The 24459-nt window shown below is 39.8% G+C and overlaps 3 protein-coding genes across 5 annotated transcripts in view; 2 read left to right on the top strand and 1 right to left on the bottom strand.

Moving 5' to 3' along the window:
- Positions 1 to 19550, bottom strand: part of LOC143376970 (uncharacterized) — a 34944-nt gene extending 15394 nt beyond the window's left edge. For both annotated transcript variants that reach the window (XR_013087211.1, XM_076827806.1), the window contains exon 1: positions 19290 to 19550. The gene's annotated coding sequence lies outside the window, so the exon portion shown is untranslated. The remainder of the gene's footprint in view (positions 1 to 19289) is intronic.
- Dnc (phosphodiesterase dunce) overlaps positions 1 to 24459 on the top strand; it is a 483414-nt gene that overhangs the window by 147450 nt on the left and 311505 nt on the right. The gene's annotated exons all lie outside the window — the stretch shown is intronic.
- LOC143377063 (uncharacterized) lies at positions 894 to 5789 on the top strand. The gene is made up of 2 exons (XM_076827974.1): positions 894 to 1591; positions 3576 to 5789. The coding sequence occupies exons 1-2, from the start codon at positions 1343 to 1345 to the stop codon at positions 5787 to 5789; spliced, it is 2463 nt and encodes an 820-aa protein (XP_076684089.1). The 5' UTR covers positions 894 to 1342.

The raw sequence follows: 24459 nt of genomic DNA, 5'->3' as shown, positions 1-24459 counted from the left end.
TAAGGGTTTGATATATTTTCAGTCAGTACCATCTACCAAATAAATTTTGCGACTAAAATGGACAAGATAAACCCAAATTTCGCAGGAAATTATATTAATCTATGCATAATAGATTAAAGCTGGTAATAGGACCGCAGAAAAATTAGAAGAATATTAGATTATTGTACAAATGAAATATTGAATTTGGATGAACATGTCTTTGCTACTTCCACGGATAACAATTTCTCCAATAAAATGTGTACAATTTTTCACCCAAAATGCACTCAAAATAAAAGTAGATATATCAGTCAAGATTTTTATTAATGTGAACTAGAATTATAAATTCTTACTTCGAAGTCGATTTAATATGTAAAATATGATACATATAGGAGCACGTTTGTTGTAACTGTATGCATTTCCGCAAGTGTGTAAAATGCACGATTTTTTCTTTGAAAATCCCACGTAAATGCTTCCTTTTTTAATTAGAGATATCGTCTAAAATTCTTTACGTTGCAACAGCAGATCAAATTTCACCCTGAGACCTCCGTCAGCCTCTATTATATACCGCAAACTATTCAACTCTACGCGTCTACTCCTCCTGAAGCCATCAACGATCTCGCCCGATTGTACTCGAAAAGACAATCATTCGTATGCTCGATTCACCGCGACTTCCGATCCGGCAACGCTCGAATGTCACTGTCCTCGTTGATTCTACGAAAGAGCTTGCTTGCTCGTCGAGGAATTTCGCGTTTCAGCCGCGATTTCGTTGAATTATGCTACCCGAGAGCCACGCAAAAGAGTATCCCCCTTGTCGACGGCATTAGAGGCGCGGCGAGAGGAACGGAACAACCGAGATGCAGGAATATCGATAACTAACCTTCTCGAACGTGATGTCAGTCGAGGCCAGAGCCAGCTCTACGACCACTTGCGCCTCGGAGACCGATGGTTGGTGCTCTTTACGTGCTTATCGCGGTGTTTTTCAGTAGATTAGCTCCTCGAGCGTGGGTGTCTCGATAGAGGAGTATCCTCAGTCAGAAGTGTCCTGAAATTCAACGGAATTTTATTTCACGCGGAACCTGGAGCAAACAAAAGACTCGACTAACTTTGACTCCCGTTACTCCCGCAAAATACAGACGGGGACTACGAGACGTCCAGCGAGGGGCCAATTCGCGCTGCCCAGGAGAAGAGAGCTACCCAAGAGCTGAATAGCAACAACGTCCCTGGCAAAGGTTTCGTTGGACTAGCTCCAGAGAGTGTGGACGAAGCAGTGGGCTGCAGCTCGAAGGAGGACAAGCTCTCGGAGGACTCCTCTGAAAATGGGCAGGCTGTATGCCTGTCGAGTGTCCTGACGAAGTCAGAGTCCATGCCTCTGCTGATGAGTACGTCGTCCAAGGAGGGGAACAGCGACGAGGGGAACGTCACCCTGGGTTCTGAGTCCTCGCTGGCTCGAGAGAGGAAAATGAAGATGATCGTGGCTCGAATGGGCCCCCTGCTGTCCTCGGAGTCCGATCAGACTGTGGGGACTCTGACGGACCCATCCAGGGCCAATTTAACGGACGAAAACTACGAGGCCAAGAAACTGGAGTCGAGAACCGTGCTACCTGTGCTCCAGGTGATTATGTGGTTAAGAGGCTAACGAGGTGGACTTGATCTCTGGCATTGCTTTCTGGTGCTCTGTGTAAGCGTCCTTAACCTTTGGCCTGATCTCGTTTTAATTGGCTTCCACTTTGACGTCGCTGTTTTTCATGCGGCTACTAATTAGGGGGGGCTGGAGCTGGGTTGTTAGTGAAACGACGGTGACTTTTGGTTGGTCTAACTGTAGGAGCTCGTCAACCCTACTGTGCTTCGTGTTCAAGTCGGGGAGGATTTGATAGTTGACGTGGTTAGGTTTATTATGCTTTGGTTGCCATGTTTGTGCTGATTTTTTACTTCGATGTAAAGGGCCTTATGATATTCGGGAATCGGTTCGATTTGTGAATTTATAAATTGGAAACTGAGGGGTGATGGTTTTCGGGGGATTTGAATACTACTCTGGGGTCAGGGGCGGTTTCGGGATGTTCGTGAGGGGGGCGTAGGTCTGGGGAATAAATCAGAGACCTTTCTGATATTTACCCGCTGAATGGGAAAGTGTTTTTTACAGGCGTCGAATGAAACTGTTAACTTTTATAAATTATAGTTATTTATCGAGAGTTTAACTTTTAAATTATTTAGTTTTTGTTTTTAGTTAACTTTGTATGTTGACACATTAAGGCTGTCGTAAGAGTTCAGTTTTAACAACTATTTTATGTTCTGGAGCATCTTGTACTTTTGAACAAATGTTTAAGGGTGAAATATAAAGGTTAGGAATATTTTTTTTAATTAGTATTAGTATTCAGGAATTACCTCCACAACATTTTTACGAAATCTGCTTGTCAGAATAAGTGTTCCTGTTTAAATAGTACTTTTTCTACTTTCAAAAAAATAAAAGTTTCTTAATTACAGAAAAATGTATGGAATAAGAGTTTGAGTTATTACACTGTATTTTCTAATGGTTTTCTCGGAACAGAAAAAATAATAGTCATAAAATGACAGTGATTTCATAATTAATTAAAAATTTTAACAGTTTCATTCAACCCCTGATTTTATCAAAGGTATAGCGTTAAAAAGGCCTTCTTTTCCTTCTTTGGTAAATTTCTGTTTGTATAAAGGTGCTGATTCTTGTAATTTTTAGTAATAAAATACAAGGTGTTCCACCTGAAGTGGTCCACCGGAATATTTTCTTTAGTTGTGATAATACCAACAATATTTCATATCTAATTTGAGTGGTATCAGAAATGATATTTCTTGCAGCGTATTTGGTACCATTCAAATTACGTATGAAATATTTTTTATACCGTCAAAATTTAGGGTCCCTGTGGAAAACAGGCACATACCATCGTCTTATGATTTTAGATGAAAGTAAGTTAAAGGAAAAATTATTTTCGTAGGAAGTATGGTACGAAATTGTAATTATTTTAAACGGTACTTGAATTAGATGGTAAATGACGACTACAATCGAATTTTAGCTGAAAAACTAATTTTATTAGGTCACATGTCTCTTGCGCCCCCTTTCCGCTACGCATTTGTTTTTTATCAGCGTGAAGAATATTTAATAGAAGGTGGTAGAATTACACTACATTACAGAAAAGAATTAATTTTTTCACTGGGACCTGTTGAATAAATAGGTTTCATATTTCGAACCTCAAAGTTCTGAGCCCATGGAAGAACCTCTAAACGACTAAATAAAATGCATCTTTTAGCATTCATAGATGACAAAATACTCTAAACGCACTATATACACTAACACATTTGCTGCTCAGCTTCCAGGGCGGTGCTAACAACTAACTCAATGCTTCTGAACAGCTTAGCACTTCAGACTAGAGCAATTAGAGTAGGTTTTCAAAGGTCTCCACTTGTCAATTCCTCCTCCAGCTAGTAATGCCTTGTGTGTCCAACTATTCAAGCTAGGTAGTGTCACCCAGAACACTGGCAATAGGAATAATGACCTTCCATCTGCGCACACACTGACCGAGTCCTTAGCTAGGAACAAAAAACCCAAATTCCCAATTCTTCTCCAGGCCAGGAAGAACGACCCGCCCAACCACTCCAAAGAAGTGACCTTCCTCGGGGTGTTAGAAGACAGAGAACCTACGAGAGTGAGGCAGCGGTCGTTGGAAAGAAAGAGGTCGCTTTGCAGCGCCATGATGATCGCTGAAAATCCCCAAGGATCGCAGGCAGGCGATGACCTGATAGATATCGCGGAGAATCCTCACCCGTCCTTCAAGTCCTTCTACTTCCCACCCACCCCGCAGGAGAAGGAGAGCTTCTCGACGTGTTCGAAGAAGCAGCCGCGGGTTACGAAGGACCTGGAGGCTCTCCTGAGGATCGATGGCGAACTAGGCCCCCTTCAGCATAAGCTGAACGAGATCACTGGCAAGTTTAAAGCCCTGAGCCTCGCTATCCCGCCTGTCCTGAGCCAGAGACATTACTCCGGCAGGGGTGCACTATCTTCAAACATGTCCGGGTACTACCTTCACAGGACAGAGACTTTTGGCCGTGACTCCAGCGTTAGCAACGTCGTCCACGTCCTTAGCAAAGAGATACCAGCGCTCACGACGATCGACAGGCCAGGGGACGGTAGGAGCACCGAGTGCGTGGGAGCTCTATCCTATAGCGGCAATATTGGCAACGAGAACTACTACTCAGCCAGGTGTGCTGGCAGAAGTGTGTCGAATAGGACAAGCAACTGGTTGATCGGGGAGGAAAACAGTTGTCTAACACCGGATCATTCTTTCGTCCACATTGGAGGACGCATTGGCAGGGACCCCTCGGGTTCTCTGCTCCCTTCCGTCAGTAGCTCGTGTTTCAGGTGCTTCGATAGGAAACCGGTGGATCCTTATATGCCGAACACCTCTTTGTATTTTGACCGGCTGGAGGCTGCGAGATCCAACTGCAGCTTCACTAAACGAAGCGCAATTGCAGCTTCTATGGATCAGCCAGGTCCTAGTAGACAGATCGAATCCATGTATACTTCTGGTAGAGCTCATGGTCAAAGAAGTTCTAGCAGATCCCAGGTAGCCGATGAATACACCAAAGCTGACCAGAGGTCGCATTTTGGGTCAGACGTCTATGGGTGCACGTCCAGATACTCTGACAACCAGCTGCAGCGGAAAGTAGCGCCGCAGAATGTGCCTGAATCCTTGTACCCGCCCCCTACAAGCGCAGATCCTGGTATACGCGTCATCAGTGTGAACACACAGCTTTGTACCACGGTGGAGAAGCGTTACACCAGTCGAATGGTTGCTGGGGCGAATTCCTGCTTTGATGAGGCGAGTGGAGTGCGTCAGGGGTCTGTGAAGAATCCAGAATACCTCGAAAGTGATGAAACCAGTTCCCACTGTCCTCGGGATCGGAGTGTCTCCACTTCTTTGACGGTAATCGGGACAGACGACGATAACAAGACCCACTACGTCAACTACACACGTGTGGACAGTCAGACGTCTCTGATAATATCGAAGACAAGTCAAAATGTGGGGACGTCGAGCCGCGAGCAGTCGCAGAACAAGCTGACTCAGTCTTCAACACACATGGTTGCAAAGAAGAAAAGTTCGGATAAGGGAACGAAGAAGAAGCTTCGTAGCCTGGAGGTGCAGTGCTCGGGATCCAAGCTGAACTGTCGCCGGAACGAAACGGTTCTTCGACGATCGGTGGCAAGTCTACTGAAGCCTTCAGAGTCCGAAGATAGCGTCACGTCGATGTCCAGCACTGGGATAACGAGGCGCATACAGGCACCCAGAACTGACGAGAAGGTGATCATCGTCCCGATCCTGTTCACTGACGGGATACCGGAGCCCTCGAGGGTTCCCCTGTTCCACTTCACTAAGTCAAGGTGTTGTCTTCCTAACACAAGTCACCGTGTGGTGAAGCTGGAGGAAGGGGCATCTTCTTTGACCCAGAGCAGCATGTTCTCAGAGAGCAGTGGCGAGTCGTACGCAATGGATCCCTATCTCAACCAGAAGCTGACGAACAGGGGACACTGGAACAGTGGGATGTCAATCTCCTGCCTCAGTCGCAACGCGTCCCTCCATGGAAAGTCTCCCTCCCAGTTGTCCAACACCGTCAAGACAGTCTCTGACCGCTGCCAGAGGAGTGGTAAAAGCAGAAAACCTGGCAGCATGATCTCTGGTAGCACTAACGCCAACAGGACGTACTCTGAGCCGACTAGGAGACCAGCGAAAAAGGTGATACGAGGGATGAGGAGCACGCCAGAGGACTTTCTATGCGACACTTGAATGCTCCACTTGGCTGAGTTTAAGAACATGCTATCCGTGACGCCTCTACGGGTGCTCGTTGAAGATTACGACCGGGACGATTCGTTTTGGGAATCACTCGAGTGACCCACTAGTGGGGGACGAAGTAATTTAACAACTAGGTCTGAGGGTTTAGGTCTTTGCTGGCGTGGGCATGCCTGCCGTCATGTTTTTTGTAGGATTTACTCGGCCACTTTCTTAAGAGGAAAGGTGTTACATTAACACCTAGTCGTGCAGACTTTGTATACGTTTATAGAATTTGAGAAACCAGGTTGAAGGTACTTGCTGGAGTTGTATGCAGCTGTTGTAGCTCCGACTATAGTTTTTATACCCGCTATTATAAGTAAGGATATGATATCCCTTGTACACGGTTTTCCTTGAAATAAATATAAACTATATTCATTGAAATGAACAGAACATGGACGCCCTGTGAGGTACAGTGAATTCCCGGTATGGGCTCGCGGCGAGCGCTTAACGAATAGCATCGTGCCACATCTATCAGCCAACAGCTCTGAAACATATTGTTGCTCCCAGTATATACTCCCAAGGAGCTAATCATCGAGCAACATTTAAAACCATTTCTGGCGTGTGTCCCGAACAAATCTGTGGCTCCAATGAGCCTCTGTTTGCGCTCTTGCACCTGTGTTCCTTCTCCTATTACGAGCAAATACGCGGACGCTAAAATGAATCTTATTATATCGCCGGTGCCACTGACGTAGGTGTCCCAGAGTGATAAGTGGCCGCGGGTAGTCAGCAGCCCGATCATCGCTACTGATTCGACATTCGTAAACCGATTCTCCTCTCCAAGGGAATCTAGTTGGACGGCATTCCACGGTTTGCTGTTAACTCGCGTATAATATGAATCTGCGTTTGCTTGATCATAAATTGAGCTTGATCCCGATTGACCAATTGTTGAATAGCTCTGGGAGGCCGCTAACCCGCAGCGCCGTGTGTACTTGAAATTGTGGATCTGTTTGAAGTGGCTTTCTAGCCAAGACCTGTCAGCCTTGGGTGAATAGATGGCTTTTAATCGTCCTTGGAATTTATTCTCTGCTGTTGCACGATATTTCTTGAGATTGTCTACTTGTTGTTTTTAAGCAACACAGGTACCATGTGTCTTCAGTTTTAGCAACTTCCAGATTGCTGAATTTTTTCATGTACGAGGGTTGGAAGTGCTGTGCTTGAATTATTATATATTAATAATTAGATTGTCTGAGCTGATCCAGGTTTAGAAAAGAGAATTTTGGGTATATTGGAATGTTCTTTTCTTGATGGTGGAGGTAAACACTGGATTGAAAAAGTAGACTGGATTACTTGCTAGGATGACGAAACTAGACTAATGTACACTCAGCTTGAAGCATGCACAGACAACCATTCAGTTTCCTGTGACCACTCACGTTTATATTTACATGAAACAGATGGCAACAGGATTTTTGATTTTCGCATCCTCCCCAGAAGATGGCACTCCTACTCATGAATCCTTGAATTCTTTTCGGCGAAATGTCCTCCTCGATTTTTTTCTGGACACCAGCCTTGTTGAATAATTGAAAGCCCACAGCCGTACTGATCGCGGTTCACCCAGATCGTTAGCCAGCTTCTGCTCAAGCAAAATAGCCCACTCGAGGTGAGAATATTAAAGAGACCGTGGTCCCAGCAAACTGGCCTTCCGTCCTCTGGGTTTGCCTCCTTCGTTACTCACCTCTTAATGGAAAGCTTCAGCTCGCCTTATTAAGATCCACGTCTGGATACGCTTAAAGAGACGCCTGCTGAAGGGGGCTCCAGCGAGATGAGGAACGAGAGCGTAATTAATGAAAATGTGATCCCTCAAGCTGCCGTGTAAATTGCTTGATAAATCACCTTCTGCGTCTTGTATTACTTCCGCTTTTGCGGTGACAGTTTCGATTAATTCCCTGTTTCAGGGTGTTTACTTCAAGCATTTTGTGAATAGAAAAGACAGCAAAACTCTGCTTCGCGGGGAGTGTAGGGCTCGTAGTGTAATCAAGATGAGTTTTACTTTGGTGTCCGCTTTTTTGCAGGTTCGGTTAATATTTTAATAAAGCTTGTGCAAGGTTGTAGGAGTGCTACAGTGAAATGTCCCAGTATTTAATTATGTACCGTATGCGTTGATTATATTACTGCTAGTTTCGTTATTAATTAAAATACAAAATTTATTCTGAAGGAACTCAACTTCTTTTTTCACACAAAATATGGTGTTGTGAGGGTAATAGAGGCAAGTAGTCGCTCAAGTCCACTTTGTCTTGTCCCCACCATAATCTTGTCTTTTTCTCACCATAGGCTTGTCTTATTCCCACCATAGCCTTGTCTTCTCCCCACCATAATCTTACCGTATCCCTACCACAGCTTCAGCCTACACTATCATAGTCTTTTCCTGTCCCCACCACAGCATTAGCCTACACTATCATAATCTTTTCCTGTCCCCACAACAGCTTTAGCCTACACTATAATAGTCTTTTCCTGTCCCCATCACAGCTTTAGCTTACACTATCATAGTCTTTTCCTGTCCCCACCACAGCTTTAGCCTACACTATCATAGTCTTTTCCTGTCCCCACAACAGCTTTAGCCTACACTATCATAGTCTTTTCCTGTCCCCACTACAGCTTTAGCCTACCCTATCATAGTGTTTTCCTGCCCCCACCATAGCTTTAGCTTACACTATCATAGTCTTTTCCTGTCCCCACCACAGCTTTAGCCTACACTATCATAGTCTTTTCCTGTCCCCACCACAGCTTTAGCCTACACTATCAGAGTATTTTCCTGTCCCCACCACAAGCTTTAGCCTACATTATCATAGTCTTTTCCTGTCCCCACTACAGCTTTAGCCTACACTATCAGAGTCTTTTCCTGTCCCCACCACAGCTTTAGCCTACACTATCATAGTCTTTTCCTGTCCCCACTACAGCTTTAGCCTACACTATCAGTCTTTTCCTGTCCCCACTACAGCTTTGGCATACACTATCATACTATTTTCCTGTCCCCACCACAAGCTTCAGCCTACACTATCATAGTCTTTTCCTGTCCCCACTACAGCTTTAGCATACACTATCATAGTATTTTTGTATCCCCACCGTAGCTTAGTTCTACTCGCACCATAGCCTTAGCTCACTCCCACCATATCCTTCCGTTTCCCCACCATACATGTATCAACTCCCACCACAGCGTTCACCTATCCTCTGTTAGCTACTCCATTATGAATAAGGGAGAGCCCTTGAGCGGAAATTGTACACTGTCGCGAGTATCGCATAAAATTTACACCCCCTCCAAATACTCCCTTTTCCATATTACCTTATTAGTACGTTCCAAAATTCTCAAAAACTCTACTACACATAACCGTAACGCCCAGTAACATAAATTACACTACATACTCTAGAAAATTGTGGTGGTTGCGAAAAGTTCTGTAACTTCATTCGCTTTAGTGGCACATGGGGTAACGATTGTTGCCAAAGAATGCTTCAGAGTATGCATTAGAGGTTCACTTTAATTGACAGCAAAATATGTATTAACGCCAGCCTGCGTCCGTTTGATGTCCGATAGTCCCACAATAGTTTGTACGCGATAACCGTGCTCCTGGCCACATTCCAAATAATTCGTCTTGTCACTGCCACTTTCCACGGTATTTACAATGCTAAAGCAGTCATTGTCCGGTTGCTCACTGCGCCACGTGCAAATGCCCCTCAATCACGGACAGGTCCCCCTGTCGACAGTCTGAACGCGATGACAATGACACCCGCCTGGCTCTGGCCAGCATCGCAGTGCAACTGCTTCAACTGATTTTCACCTTTTTACCTTTATCTTATTTCATCTTTACCCTCGCACATTCCGCAGCTCAGTGACATTCTTCTTTGAGAGTTGATATTGTTTAACATGGTTCTTATTTAACTACTCTTAGCTGTAATTGGGTATCCGAGGTGTGGAGTTCAATAATGAAAGGGGAAATCGAATTAATTGGTGCAAGGTGTTGGGGAGATTTAATTTTCCCTCCGCTGGAATCTCGTTTAAAGGAATCAGATTAAGGAAATTTAATTCGACCGAACTGATTGCTTGGGATCTTCAAATTTTACAGTTCCACTGTTGAATAAATTTAGAATTTTAATAACAATTTTGTTTGATCTTTGCGTGGCTATAGACGTGACATTATTTATTCCTTCCCTTATATTTTGATATACTGTTCTCGTGAAAATTGGGATCCCATTCCAATTTACCTGCGTGTGTTGTAAAGATGATAAATTGATGTGTTCCGATATGAGGAGAAACTATTTCGACATCGCAGACGGGATCGTAAATGGTAGGCGAATGCGAAAATTTCCAATAAGGGAGAGAAACTGGCGCCTCCGTCTACTTTTCTTACTCGTTCCCCCCCCTGATCCGATAATTCCTCTATTAGGCTGGAAGTCCCGACGAGGGTAAAGGAGGAATTATGTCAGCAATTTCTGTTCTCCCGAGTGGGCTGAATTTTTTGCTGGTTTCGATTGCAACATCTTTGTCAAGTAAAAAAATCCGAAATCACTCGGCGTTTTCTGCGAGCCAATATAAGGATAATGATCTCGAAGTTAGTGTAAAAGTTTATAACACACTTTGTTTGCAACTATGACTAAACAAAATAATTGACAACATGTCGTAGATATTATAAATAAATACATGTAATAATATATTGTTTAAGAAATTCTCCAGAATTTTTCAAGAAATAATTTCATTTATTTCAGTATTAAACGCAACTGTGACATTTAATAATACTAACGCTACTAAGTAGTTTACGAAATATCATTACTTCGCAATAGTATTTTATTATATTTCTACTACTTTAAATTCATTTAAAAACAGAACTTTTGAAAGAACCGATTTCCAATTCCATTTTTCCTCAAAAAACGGTAAAACCGGATTTCGAATTTTTATAAAACAAAATTAAGACAGTGAAAAAATATTTATACTCATTTTAAAAATTTTCGTTTTTTTTGTAATATTTACGGGATTGCAAATCTATAACAAAATAAAATATACTTTATCCATACAAAACCAAATTAATAAAAACAACTAAAACCCGTACAAACTATAAATTATAAATCTTTATTTCATTTAGTATTTTTCGTCAGGAAATATGAACTCGTGCAGAACTTTTACTACAATATGCTTGTGCCCGATGCGATTTCAAGCCAAATTCTCAACGTTTTTAATTAAATAATTAATTAAATTTTACATATTAATTCTAGTATCCGAAACCGGTGTTGTAGTTTTAAAACCCATTTTTCTAATTTTACAAATATATAAAAAGAAACGTTTTCTAAATCCGGTTTTCAAAAACCGACAAACCCTGCAGAAGCACTGATGCGTAAATCATTATCTTTTCATCCCTAGTTAGTGCTCTACATGTTTGCTTTTCATCCCCTTGCTATCAAACATTCCACCTTCATACCACACTCAACAGAGGCTGATCCATCGATGGTCACGAAAGACAAGAAACGACACGGGGTATTAATCCACCCTGATTTTTCCTCAGAAAATATGTATCACTTCTTAAAAATTTCAAAAGAAGTGATTCCCTAGTAAGAACTGAGGCTGGGACTATTCGAATAATTTAATATTCGAATATTTTCCAAGTATTCGAATGCTACGAATAAACTTCGAATATTTGAGTATCCGAATGTTATTATTCGAATACTATATACTGATGTATTCGAACAGTATGGTGTGAAGTGGGTCAAAATTATGTTATAAGATTTCATCCTGACAAATGAACCTAAAGAACTTGATTCATAATTCACACCATACTATTCGAATATTTAAGCATTCGAGTAGTATTCGAATACTTGGATATTCGAATTATATTCGAATACTTGGATATTCGATTTATATTCGAATACTTGGGTATTCGAATTGTATTCGAATACTTGGATATTCGAATTATATTCGAATACTTGGATATTCGAATTATATTCGCCAAATAATTGAGCAACTGAAGTATTCGAATATTCGAATACAGAAAAATTCGGCAAATAGTCCCAGCCCTAGTATGAACCCAACTACCCTTCTCCTCTTGGCCAAGAAGAGCATGGGAACAAATAAATTCTCATCCCAAAGGAGCGAAGCTACACGATCCACCCTAATTCAACCACTTCACCCAGAAATGTTCATCGGACGAATTCCAGTTCCCTCCACGAACCGACTGATCCAATGTAATTCCTCTCTCCTTGTACCTCTTCTCGTCGTTTCGAAGAAAGTATTTCCAGTTTTTGGCTGCGCCAAAAAGGCACCATTGCGATTCCAAAAAAATTATGCTTTTATCGAAACAATAATTTGTTTGGTTTCCCATAATTTTCTTACTACACGCGTGCAGGTTTATTTGTAATTTTATTCTGTTATGTATACAGGGTGTTCCAAAACGTTTGCCACCTGGGCCATTTTCCTTAAACACGCCACTGGATTTTGGGCGAATATGCATTCACCCAGTTCACAGTGGATTCGTCGATTGGACAGCTCCACATGTCGATAGTCGAAAACATAAAGCGTCTGCGACAGCAATGGCGAAGTTCAACCCCCTGTTTACTGAGGAGCTCTGAAATGAACTTCACCACTGTGCAGACGAATTTTTCTTATTTTTCTCTGTTTCCTTTGGAACCGTTTATTATGTAAATAGCTGGCTATTAGAAGATTGCAAAAGAATCGAGTAGCTTCTTCGAGGCAGAGGCGTGATTGCGTAAGCAGCGTGAGGGTGGGAAATGAAGGACGCTGAGGACAAAGGAACTGGATGAAGTTCCTTCGAAGCAGAGTTTGCTGAGAGGTCTTTGATCTCGTTGCTTCGGAGCGAATTATTTAGAGACAGGAAGTACATTGTTAAAACTTAGGTCATTGAGTTCTCTGGATTGCAGGCTTTATATGCCTGAAAAGCCATGAATAATTTAAACGTCAGAAGATTGACTTGATTTCGTTGAATTCAGTTGTTCTCGCTTTTGGCTTATACGAATTCATTTTGATTTTCTTGGTGGATGATTTGGGCATGTTTGGGCAGGTTTAAAATAATATTCTGTGTTTACCTGTAGTTAAAATTTGTGTAAAAATTTGAACAGGAAGGGGTAGGCGAATAGGCAGAAATCAATTTAGTAAAACAAAAAACAAATATTCTTGACCAACTTCCAAATTGAAATTGAAAATAAAACTGCTTTTACATAGGCTGGTTCAAAAATATTAGGTCAATGACAAATTTCGTACTCGCCAAAAAACCCTAAACAAATAGATATTTCTAACTTCTAGACTCCATTTCGCGAAAAATCTCTGTTACTTACGATTCCCCTAATTTCCCAACTTTGACTATAGTCAAACGCCGCTATATTCCCGTTCGCTGCGGATTTCGACTATAGTTCACGCATTAAAAAATGTATTCTCTTGAAAAAGAAACTTTTTTTGTATTCTAAAAAAAGTTGAAAATTAAACAAAATTTTATTGATGTAAAATTGACACTTTTCAAGAATCGTCTGAAAATTTAAATACGCAGCGAAATGGTTAAACAGCAAAATATGAGTGTACCTTAAGTGGTGCCATTATTCTCAGACCACCCTATACATGTGTCACTCAAAATCGAAACAGATTTAGACACATCCACACAATTTTGCCAAGAATTAAAAAATGGCCCCAACCAAAAAGGTTCTAGGGGAAGGGGGGGGGTGAAAATTTGGAAGCTTGGGCAAACTCGCCACTTCCGGGGCCATTTTCTGTCGTCCCGTCTCAAAGAAGATGGCATCCTCATTATCCTCCACGCGTCGACACTGGAAACGACGAGGTGCCCCCGATTTTAACGAGACACCGCAATCATAGAGACGTCCGTTCGCTGGAAATCCAAAGCACTGTCTATCGAGTGAATCATTAAAGTCCTTTGTCGAGCGACGCAGGAGCGAGGGAACATTTCTGCAGGATCTTATGCCGTTGCTTATAAAAGGACGAGCTCGCTGTCGCGGTTATTCACGATTTAATTCCCTTGCACTCTACTTTTGTGTTTGCTTTTCCAGCAACGCGAGTGACGAGGGACCATTGAGATGGCTCCGTGAAATTTTAACGATTCGCCGAGTGCACAATTCAAAATTGGGGCTCGTGTCGTTCTTGGAGAAAGGAATTGCGGGAAATGGTACCATTGGTTCATTAACAACAGGTGGAATGTGTCGTTTTGGGAGTCGATAGGTGTAAATTGTAGGATATTTTTGTCAGGTTCAGATTTTACCGTGGTATTTTCAAATTTGATATGGGGTGGTCTAAAGAAATTCAAAGCATCTTGAAGGGGAATTTTAATATTCGCGTTGTTTAAGATTGGCAGGGAAATACCATATTTAAAAAGATATTGCAAACATTTTTGGAAAATATTGCAAAAATTTTTGAAAAATATTGCAAATTTTTTTTAAACATATTGCAAAATTTTTTGAAAAATATTCCAAACATTTTTGAAAAATATTCCAAATATTTTTGAAAAATATTGCAAACATTTTTGGAAAATTTTGCAAATATTTTTGGAAATATTCCAAATATTTTTGGAAAATTTTGCAAATATTTTTGGAAAATATTCCAAATACTCCGATTCTGAGTAATGCATAACAAAAATATACACACCCACTAATTTAATTCTTCCACGTTAAAGCATCTAAGCACAATGAAAACTCAGATTTGTTTCCTTAACAATTTTGGACAAAAATATAGTAAGTACCTGCAGAATTGCATTTAACAGAATTGACAAAAGTTAATAATTTCGAAACACTGTAATACAGCGAATTTTTGGAAAGTCATAAATCTGTTATTAGGGCGAACGGTAATAGAACTTACATCTGGTATTTATAGAATACTGAATTTGTTCGATCACCGCTGTTGCCAACTGCAAGGTATTCATAGAAATTAGTCGGAGCGACGTGCGTCGTTTGTCATCACCTACGAAGGCACGTTGAAGTGCATCGTCACGGCTCTTATGAGTAAAGTTGCGCATAAACTTCCGAGATAAACGGGAATAAACGCAGCTCAAACATAATAGCTTTCTAGCATTCCATTAAAATTTCGAAACCTTGGAATTATAAGTAGACACAAGCAAATAATTTCAGAATAAAGAAATAAGAAGGAAATCTTAGAAAAACACTTCTCATTTCAAAATTTAAAAAGTTAAAGAATTTTTAAAAATCTTGTTGTTGATGCAAAATTTAAAAAAAAAAGAAGGATGTACATTTTCAAAAAAAGGGAATTACATAGTTCACAAAATTTTGCTGAGCCCCTAGTTCAAATCTCAAATTCCATTAAAGACTTGTTTAATTTTTACATTGTGACTCGATTCCCAGATTATTCGAAAAGTCACGCTTTCCGGAAAATTGACTCGACACCTCAAGTAAAAGAAAATGAAAATTGAAGATTTTTGAAAATGATAAATACTTGACTGAAAATTCATCGAAACTTCTTCAGAATTCGAATCAGTCAAATTTCGATAATTTTCTTGATAAGTGCCTTGTTATCCACCGATAATTGTTCAAAAGCAAACTCCTCTTAATTAATACATTCGCAACTCAAAACTCGCGCCCGTATTTTGCGGCAGGCGTGTTGGTGCGCGTTATTTTCACAGAAATGCATCGACGCGTGTCGACAAGTTATTGGTTTGAAGTGTTGCCAATCGCGGAATTTCGTGGTTGCCATGTTTATCGCTTTTGCAACCGTCCTGCCGTTGCAAACTTCCACGTCGCCCAGCAATCACGGAAAACCTGGCAAAATTCGCGCGACAGATGTGCATTAGGGTAGTTCTTATTTTACTCTTGGTAAAATTTTTTTCATGATTTTCCTCGGGACACCCTCCAGAATAGTTCCAAATAATTAAAAAAAAAATCCGTGTAAAGTTTGAGCTCGATCGGATAAGGGGAAAGGGTGCCCTCGGCCCTTAAACATTTAAATCATTATTTAACAGCTCGCGAAGTCGATTTTATATAATATCCTCCAAGTTATTGATTAAATAAAAAAATATGTCAAACAAAAGTTGTAGATCCGGACAAGGAGCATATTTTATGTTGTATTACTTTTTCTCGTGCGACAAACGGTTTTCGAAAAAAGTCCCAAAAAGCCAAAGTTTAAATGCTTCTAGAACACTATTTATTTATGAAGGCGAACAAAAAAATCCGTTTGTCGCACGAGAGAAAGTAATAGAACATAAAATATGCTCCTTGCCCGGATCTACAACTTTTGTTTGACATATTTTGTTATTTAATCAAGAACTTGGAGGATATTATATAAAATCGACTTCGCCAGCTGTTAAATAATGATTTAACTGTTTAAGGGCCCAAGGGCAACCTTTCCCGTTATCTGAACGACCTCAAACCTTACACGGATTTTTTTTTAATTATTTGGAACTATTCTGGAGGGTGCCCCGAAGAAAATTCAAAAGTCGAAAATAAGAGCCACCCTAACGTGCATTTGCAAGATCGCGAAAATAATAACGGCGCTCGCACGAACGATTGCCCTCGAATTTTCAGAGACGGAATTTTCAAAATAAATTTCAATATGTGTGGGTTTTCGAAAGGGGAAATACTTCCTCGGCGTTACGTAAAAGAAGAACAGGAATACACTTTTTACGCAGCTTTTATATTTGTATTGTGGTGAATTTTGAATTCGGATTTTCGCAATTTTATTCTGGAGGACTAATTGCAAGTAAATTTGTGAAAATTCAAAGTTAAAAGATAAAAAGCGTAACGAGGGCATCGAGCCCGTGGTAAAATCCCAACTGTAATTAAGTTCTACCGGATTACAAAATTCCGATACGTAATCTGATTGGATAAATGTGAAATATAATTGCGGTTCGCTGGAAGTGTTTCTGATATTACGCAATCAATGGACGTTACGGACGAAGTTAATAAATAATATGAAAGCGAAGAAAATTACAATTTCAAATACATTCAGCAGCAGTAATTTGATTTTCAGTGGAAGCTTTCGAGAAACCTTCCTTTCAATTTACTTAAAACTTCTTAATTTCATGCGTAATTCATGAAATATTCGACAGAAAATAGACGCAGGGAATTGCTCTTAAAAAACTGCGTCGAAAGTGTGGAATAAAGATTTTCCGATCGAACCTTTGTTTTCGAGGTAATCGAGTTTGAAGCTGGACGCGCGGGCTGAGGCTAATTTTTGCCCAATCGAGTGCGCGCACGGTGCATCCACTTTCAAATTTAATTTCCTCGAAAACGAAGGCCCGTACGAAAAAATCTCACTCTACATTTTCGGTCTGTGTTTTAAAAACGTATCGACTTCACGTGGAATTCTCATATTTTATACACTTAGCGATAAACAATAAGTAAAACTTTTTAAAAAAATTTAAAACATATGATTTCGGCGCACAGTTTCGGTCAATTAAGGGGTTATGCCTAGTCAGGCGGCCGAAAAGAGGCGAATATTTGTGAATTTTTTTTGAAGAAGCGGAAGCGTATATTTTTACAGAACTTTTTGCGTTTAAAAGAGCAACATTTAAAGAATATTTGGTAATTTTTTCGTAGAAAAATATTTACGTTTATAATTAAATAAAAAGCGACATCCAAGAAGCATTTTTAAAAATTTGGATTTGCGGTGAGCATTGCCATTCGGAACCAGATTATCTAAAATCAAAAAACAAAAAAGATTTCGTTAGTATATTAATGTATCCTCAGGTTGACGGAGAGAATTTTCCGAAATATTTAGTTAAAACAAAATGGCGGCTATTTAAAGTTGAAATCCTGACTTTTTCGCGTGATTTTTGCACGGAAAAATCAGGATTTCAACTTTAAATAGTCGCCATTTTGTTTTAACTTAATATTTTGGAAAATTCTCTCCGTCAACCTGAGGATACATTAATATACTAACGAAATCTTTTTTGTTTTTTGATTTTAGATAATCTGGTTCCGAATGGCAATGCTCACCGCAAATCCAAATTTTTAAAAATGCTTCTTGGATGTCGCTTTTTATTTAATTATAAACGTAAATATTTTTCTACGAAAAAATTACCAAATGTTCTTTAAATGTTGCTCTTTGAAACGCAAGAAGTTCTGTAAAAATATACGCTTTCGCTTCTTCAAAAAAAATTCACAAATATTCGCCTCTTTTCGGCCGCCTGACTAGGCATAACCCCTTGAAAGAATAAAAGCTAATTTGCAAATATAAGAAGTATCATCTTCCGAGGTTTCGGTCAATATTTAGACCTTTATCAAGGAGAGTTTGAATAACTAAAGACTGCGTATGCTTATATGCAACATGCTTGATAGAAGCGTGCGACGTACGAGTCGGTTGAAGAATGACTAAATTTTTTAAAAAAAATTTTACGGTCGAAATTCCAACTTCATTAATAAGTAAAACTGTCCATTTCTGAAGAATTGCATTAAAACAATCCTGCAAAATCCTCCGTCAATTGCTAATTAAAATAGTTACACTCCACAGCTATAATAAAAATAAAAATACTAATATCTACGTAACATAAATAATTGAATAAATAATTAAAACCAGCTTTTGAGGGATCTCTTCCTGGGCTACCACAAACTTAACTACTTCCCTATATTTTTATTGCTAAATAAGCACCTCGTTCTCTTTTACAATATCCTGTTAAAAAAATTCATTGGAATTTCCTCGAAATTTGTTGGAAAATTATGAAACTCAATCCCCCTCGATTCTTACCTGCAAAAAGCGAGTAGTACGTGACAAGTTTCGTGCACGCCGGCAGAGGAAGTGTAAAATTTCGTCCCGCTCCAGCTCGCGGACGCAAATATTGGATTAACATTGTCTGCCACGTGTGCATAATGCAATTAATGCGGCGCAGACTGGGAAAACAGTCGATCCCTCGGCAGGTGTCAGTAACATCAATTTCCCCTTCATGTTGGCGCTTACGTGTACCTGTGTGAGTGGCAACGCGTTCAAGATTCGTGTGTCCCTCTACTTAGCAGCTGTTGCTACGTGTGCTTCGACGGCGACATCACCCAACTAATTATTTCACGTTCGCCTCGATATTCCGATGCTACAAAAGCCTCGACAGGCGAATTTAAATGACACATTGAAAAGGGTGGAAAAATATAAGTCGACATTAATAAAATTATCCATTGCGAACGGGAAATTGGTTGGCCTTAATTTAGGGATAATTAATATTACCGCGATTAAAAAATATGGTGGAGCGTGATACAGGGGGGAGGAAATTACGAATTTTTTATACGAAATACTTTCGCGACTCGCAATTAGTATTCCGGATTTATTGGCAGAGCTGGTGTTAATTCGAAAAGCAAATGCAAGAAGATAGAAAATTTATGGGCCTGGTTCTGAATAGGAAGCTGCGTCGCAAATTTTTTAGCCACTGTTATAGTTCTGATTTACTAGGGTAGCGGTCGCATTCGATAAATCAGATGCGTTTGGAGGAAGATTTGACAGAGGCTATTAAAGATTCGATCGACGGTGACAGAGATAATGAAAATCTGCGAGGTGAGAATTACGTGACGCAGGTTGCAAATACTTACCAGCGATACATGGAAGTGGCACTCTTTGGAGCGTGACGCCGAATTTACCGGCGTGACTCCTGTTCCTCGTAATTATCGTCGTGCCGCTCGAACGTGGCCGCTAATCACTACGATAATGCCTCTCCCGCGATAAATTTGCATACCATTAGTCCTCGCGATACTAGTGGAGAGTCTCCTCGAGGCATTGTACCTGTCTTCCTGTAAATTGAACCGTCACCCCCGCATGAACGGGTCTTCATTTGATAAGAAAAGTTCAATCGAAGTATCCTAAACTCTGCAGTTGGTGCGTGTGATTTTTAAAAGAATAAAGTAGAAAAATAAAGTATGTATAGACAGAGAGTTTAGCTAGGGACCACCATTCTGTGATGTGTCAGGTCTCTACCCTCTTGTTTCAGGATAATATGGGGGTAACAGCCCCTAAATTTAATTTTTTTCTCGGTTACTACTTAAAAGGGAATCTCATCTTAAAGCCACTAACAAATGACAAAGTTGGGGATTTTTTTTATTATAAATAAGAATATAGGGTAAATGTCCCAATTACTGTCAGCGCCCCTATTACTGCCACTTCATTTATTTTACTTAATAAATACGCAACGTATAAAGAATAGTGTAGAATACTATTAAATGGCCAATACTATTTATTGATGAAATTACTATATACATAGTTCGAGATGACCATATGAGATTTATTCACTCGCCTCTATTCCAGAATAATTTCTGAACCAACGTTCCTGTGATCTGTTTTCATCCCAGAGATGAGTGGAATACGATACTAAACTCTGGCCACCAATTTCACTTACAGCTAATAAAAAAAAAGCAATTCGGAAGTCCCCTAAAACAGGGAGGGGCTGGGAATCGGGTTTGGAGGGGGAGACGCGAAAAGGGATGGGAGAGACACAAGAAGGGCTTAATAATTCCCAGGGTTCGTCGAAGGCGGCGGAATTGCGTTTGCAAATATTTTACAGACCCACGCGAGTAAGGTGTACGCCCGCGCCGTCAGAAGTGTTTAATTAACGCCACCAGTTACAGCACTGTAGACAGTAGCGGTATGAATTACGTTTCTCGTTGGCCCGTGACTAACGCGTTACGCAATTAAACGTGTATAGGGCCGTTGGCGCGAGACTTTCCCAGATATTTCGCACCGTGCCTCGAATCCCCAAAACAATTATTCCTGCTCGCGATTGTAATTATGCAGCACGCGATAATAATCGTGCAACTTGCGACAGATTACCGGTGACACCGCGACTCGTTGCGAATAAAGTACGCTGTGCGTACGGAATTGCTGGTGTAGCGCGGTAGTGAGATCTCCAGTGCGCATGCTCGAGCCCGGGGGCGGGGCAGGGGGCGGGACAGTGGGTGGAGCAATCGTCCCGTCCTTTTTAAACGTCCTGTACCATTCTTATTCCATAGAAACGTGTGAAAAAGCTACACCTGCTTAAAAATTCTTCTATTACTCTCTCGAAATTTAGGCAATTTCGTTATCCTCAGCTTCGGTTCATCCCAGTGGTTCCCAACCCAAGGAGGTGAGGGTATTTTTAGCTGACGATTTATAGCACTTAATTATTTTAATACGGCTACATTGCCATATTCTATTAATGATGTACCACGGATTTTTCATTTATCTAAATAAGATAATTAAATATATTAAATATCTTCACGGATATTTAATATATGTATTAAGACAATTACATACTATTAAATTAGAATTATATTCTGTATAGTCTCTAATTTCCATTAGTTTATATGGGGCAGGGTTGCAGGTTATTTGAATGTTATAGAAGCGTGTCGGGACTCGAAAAATATTAGGAAACACTGGTTTATCCATTTACTAATCTTCCAACGGAGAGTAATAGAAACTAATAAACTCATTTCGCAAAGAAATATTTTTTCCGTGTTTCCCCGCAGATTGAGTCGTCCTAAAATTTAGAAACGGTAGTTGCACTTTCTTCTCGCGCAATACAATTTCAAATGCTGCTTTCTGCTTCCTATTTCACCGGAAAGTGGCCCCATGCCCTTTCACACCGGACGATCAACGACAATCGTTTTCCTCAAGATAAAAGACGGTGGACTCGCGTAAAATGCCAGGTCGCGTTTCGTAATTCCATCGCGACGGAGCGCCGCTTATATTTGGTTTTACAATGGTGAAGAACCTGCTCCCGGAAGATAGTAGACGAAATTATGCATCAGCCCGAGAAATTTCGTGGCTTTTATCCGCCGAATGACGAAGAATCATATAGTTGCGCGGATGCTGATGGGAAAACTTGGTCCAGCCACCTCAACCGTGGATGCATTATCGTTAAAATAAATTTTCATGGGACTTTAGACTGAAGCCGGGAAATTTGATCATTTACGAATGAAACAGCGTTACTTTCGCTTTCAATTTTGCTATTATTTTTGCTACTAGGTGTATATCCAATTGACTAAAGTGTTCACATGAAATGAAATGTATACTTTTACTAGTGGATGTGTATGTTACAGTCAAAGCGTCAATTCAGAGAATGAATAAATTCAATAGCACCCATACTATACAGCTAACCATCCCATAACCTAAAATAATTTTTCTATTTTCAGGAAAAGGAGAAAAAGGGTGCGTTTTTAAGGGGGTGCATTTTCAGCATGAACCTTTAAAAAGAACCGTCTGAGAATTCATGAAATTGTTTCTCTTAACGAGAGGAATTTTTCAATTTTTAGGAATTAAAGAATCCTCGCAGAAAACATTTTAGGGGGGTAGGTTACCCTCGATAGCCCTAAAAAAGGCCTTTTTCAAACGCAAATTGTAAAGTTATAAATAACAGTAGAGAGAAGGTTTTTTCTAGATTTAATCGTAATTCTGTGAGCTTTAACACAAAAAAAGAAAAAACTAAATATCTCTATGCACATAAAAGTTGCGAGTAAAAACGTAAAGGCGTGTACGCGGTGCACCGTTTGATGGTGAACATAAAATCTCGAAAACCGCTCCAACGATTTGGATGAAAATTTAATGAGAGATGCAGAAAACCATTCCCTGCGATGTGACGGGAGCAAATTTTCGAGATAAATTGTTTAAAAAAAGATAAAAAATATTTTTCATAGAAGAAATCGATAAAATCGTATTTTTCAAAATAAAAATTGTATTTTTTTTTCGAAAATCTGCTCCCGGCACATCGTAGGGAATGGTTTTCTGCATCTCTCATTAAATTTTCATCCAAATCGTTTGAGCGGTTTTCGAGATTTTATGTTCACCATCAAACGGTGCACCGGGTAGGTACACGCCTTTACGTTTTTACTCACAATTTTTATGTGCATAGAGATATTTAGCTTTTTCTTTTTTTGTGTTAAAGCTCATAGAATTACGATTAAAACTAGAAAAAATGTTCTCCCTACTGTTATTTATAACTTTACAATTTGCGTTTGAAAAAGGCCTTTCTAGGGCTATCGAGGGTAACCTACCCCCTTGAGTGCCAAAAATCAAATTTTCAGGAGAAGGAAAACCCTTCCCCAACTTTAAATTAGTTATGAAATTTGATTTGTTTCGATTGCTAAACATATAACTTTTTTATTTTTTGCACTAAATAGTCCAAATTCTTGAAAAACAGAATAGAAATTAGTTGTAGAGAAAACTAACTGTGCCATTTATTTAAATTTCCAAGCCCTGCAAGTCCCAATCCTGTTTGTCCCTAGCTAATTGTCTCTCACAGTGTTTTCTACAAAGACTCCTCAAATGCCTCTCACAAAATTTTCCTAATTTTTCCACCAAACTTTTCATATTTCAATAAATAAAATTTCACAAATTCTGTGGATGATTTCTCAATACTTCCTCGACGTTAACTACAGCAAGTATTCTAATCGCAGCCTGCCAGTGGCTTGTATCTAGTAAATACTAATTTCTCATTATGGATCATCTAATATGCACCTATAAACACATCCGTGATTAATCTTCATCGCCATAACAGCTTTATCACCGTCTTTCATATCACGCAGTATAATTCATGCTTCATAGATCAAACTACCCACCACAGAACCTACACCCATCATCTCTGACGTCTTTTTCTTAAAAAAAAAAAACAGGCATTACATTTTTATGATTCCACTCTAGAATTCTAACTGCCCAGGCCACAAAAAAGAAGCTGTATTCCCACAAGCTAAAAAACAAGTATCGTAAACATTTATGAAGGTGGGAAACATTAACAGATATTAATATTTTCGATTGGGTTGCCCTTGGGAATGCGTTACGTGTGAATAGTTGTCCGATCGACAGGATTGTGGATAAAAGAAAATCATGTCTGGTTGGCAAATGGAGGGGACAGCGAGAATGTCGAGAGAATCTTCGCTTCCGATTTGTGAAAAGTATTCAACTTTTTTTGCCGGAGTAAAGCCTGGGGCTAAGACGCGAGTTTCGGTCCAGATTTACCTCGACTGAAAAGTTTCGTCCTGGAGTTCAAGATCTACTTATTCCACAAGTTTTTCGCACCGGTCCTCCTGCGATACCCGCGGTTTTTTTTTTTAAATAAAATAGAAGTGGAATTGCGGGCATTGTGCTCGGGGAATCTCGCGCTGCATTCAAAAGTATTGTCAGCCTTTATTTTATATATTTCTCGCAATTGTACTCGAGAGATAAAGTTCTGGGTCGTAGTTCTCTGATAACAGTAATTACGTGGAAGGAAATGTAGGAATGTGGTAGACTGATAAATATTTATATTCCACTGTTTGATTTCATTAAATGAATCTTGGTGTATTTGGATCTGCAATTGAATTAGAGTCGATTTGCTGAGGTATGGAGTAATTAATATTGATAAATATGCGGTAAGCAGATATAATAATCGAGGCTCTAGCAGATTTGCATAATTTATTTGTGCCCATTAAAATACAGCTGCGTCGATGCTCCTCCGTTTGGTATCGAAATAAATATTCCAATATGCATTCTGTGTCTACAAGCCCTTTTAGATAGAAATGGGGAACAGAAGCTACTTTAGGTTGCTCAAATTTTTAAAAATGTTTCATAATACAGTGCACTACGAAATAAAATTTTAATGCATTGTAAACAGAGATCCAAAGTGACGGTTGTTTTAAAAAATTTTGGAAAACAGTCGTTAAGTCGAAATTAATTTTTATTCAAATCGAACTCAGTTGTCGTGAAATCTGAAAAAAAATTCAAAAAATGAAATCAGTAAAAAATATTAATTTTTAATTA

Source organism: Andrena cerasifolii, chromosome 15 (assembly GCF_050908995.1).
Source record: "Andrena cerasifolii isolate SP2316 chromosome 15, iyAndCera1_principal, whole genome shotgun sequence".
Lineage (NCBI taxonomy): Eukaryota > Metazoa > Arthropoda > Insecta > Hymenoptera > Andrenidae > Andrena > Andrena cerasifolii.
Note: the sequence above shows the minus strand (reverse complement) of the source record. Positions and strands in the feature narration are given on the sequence as shown.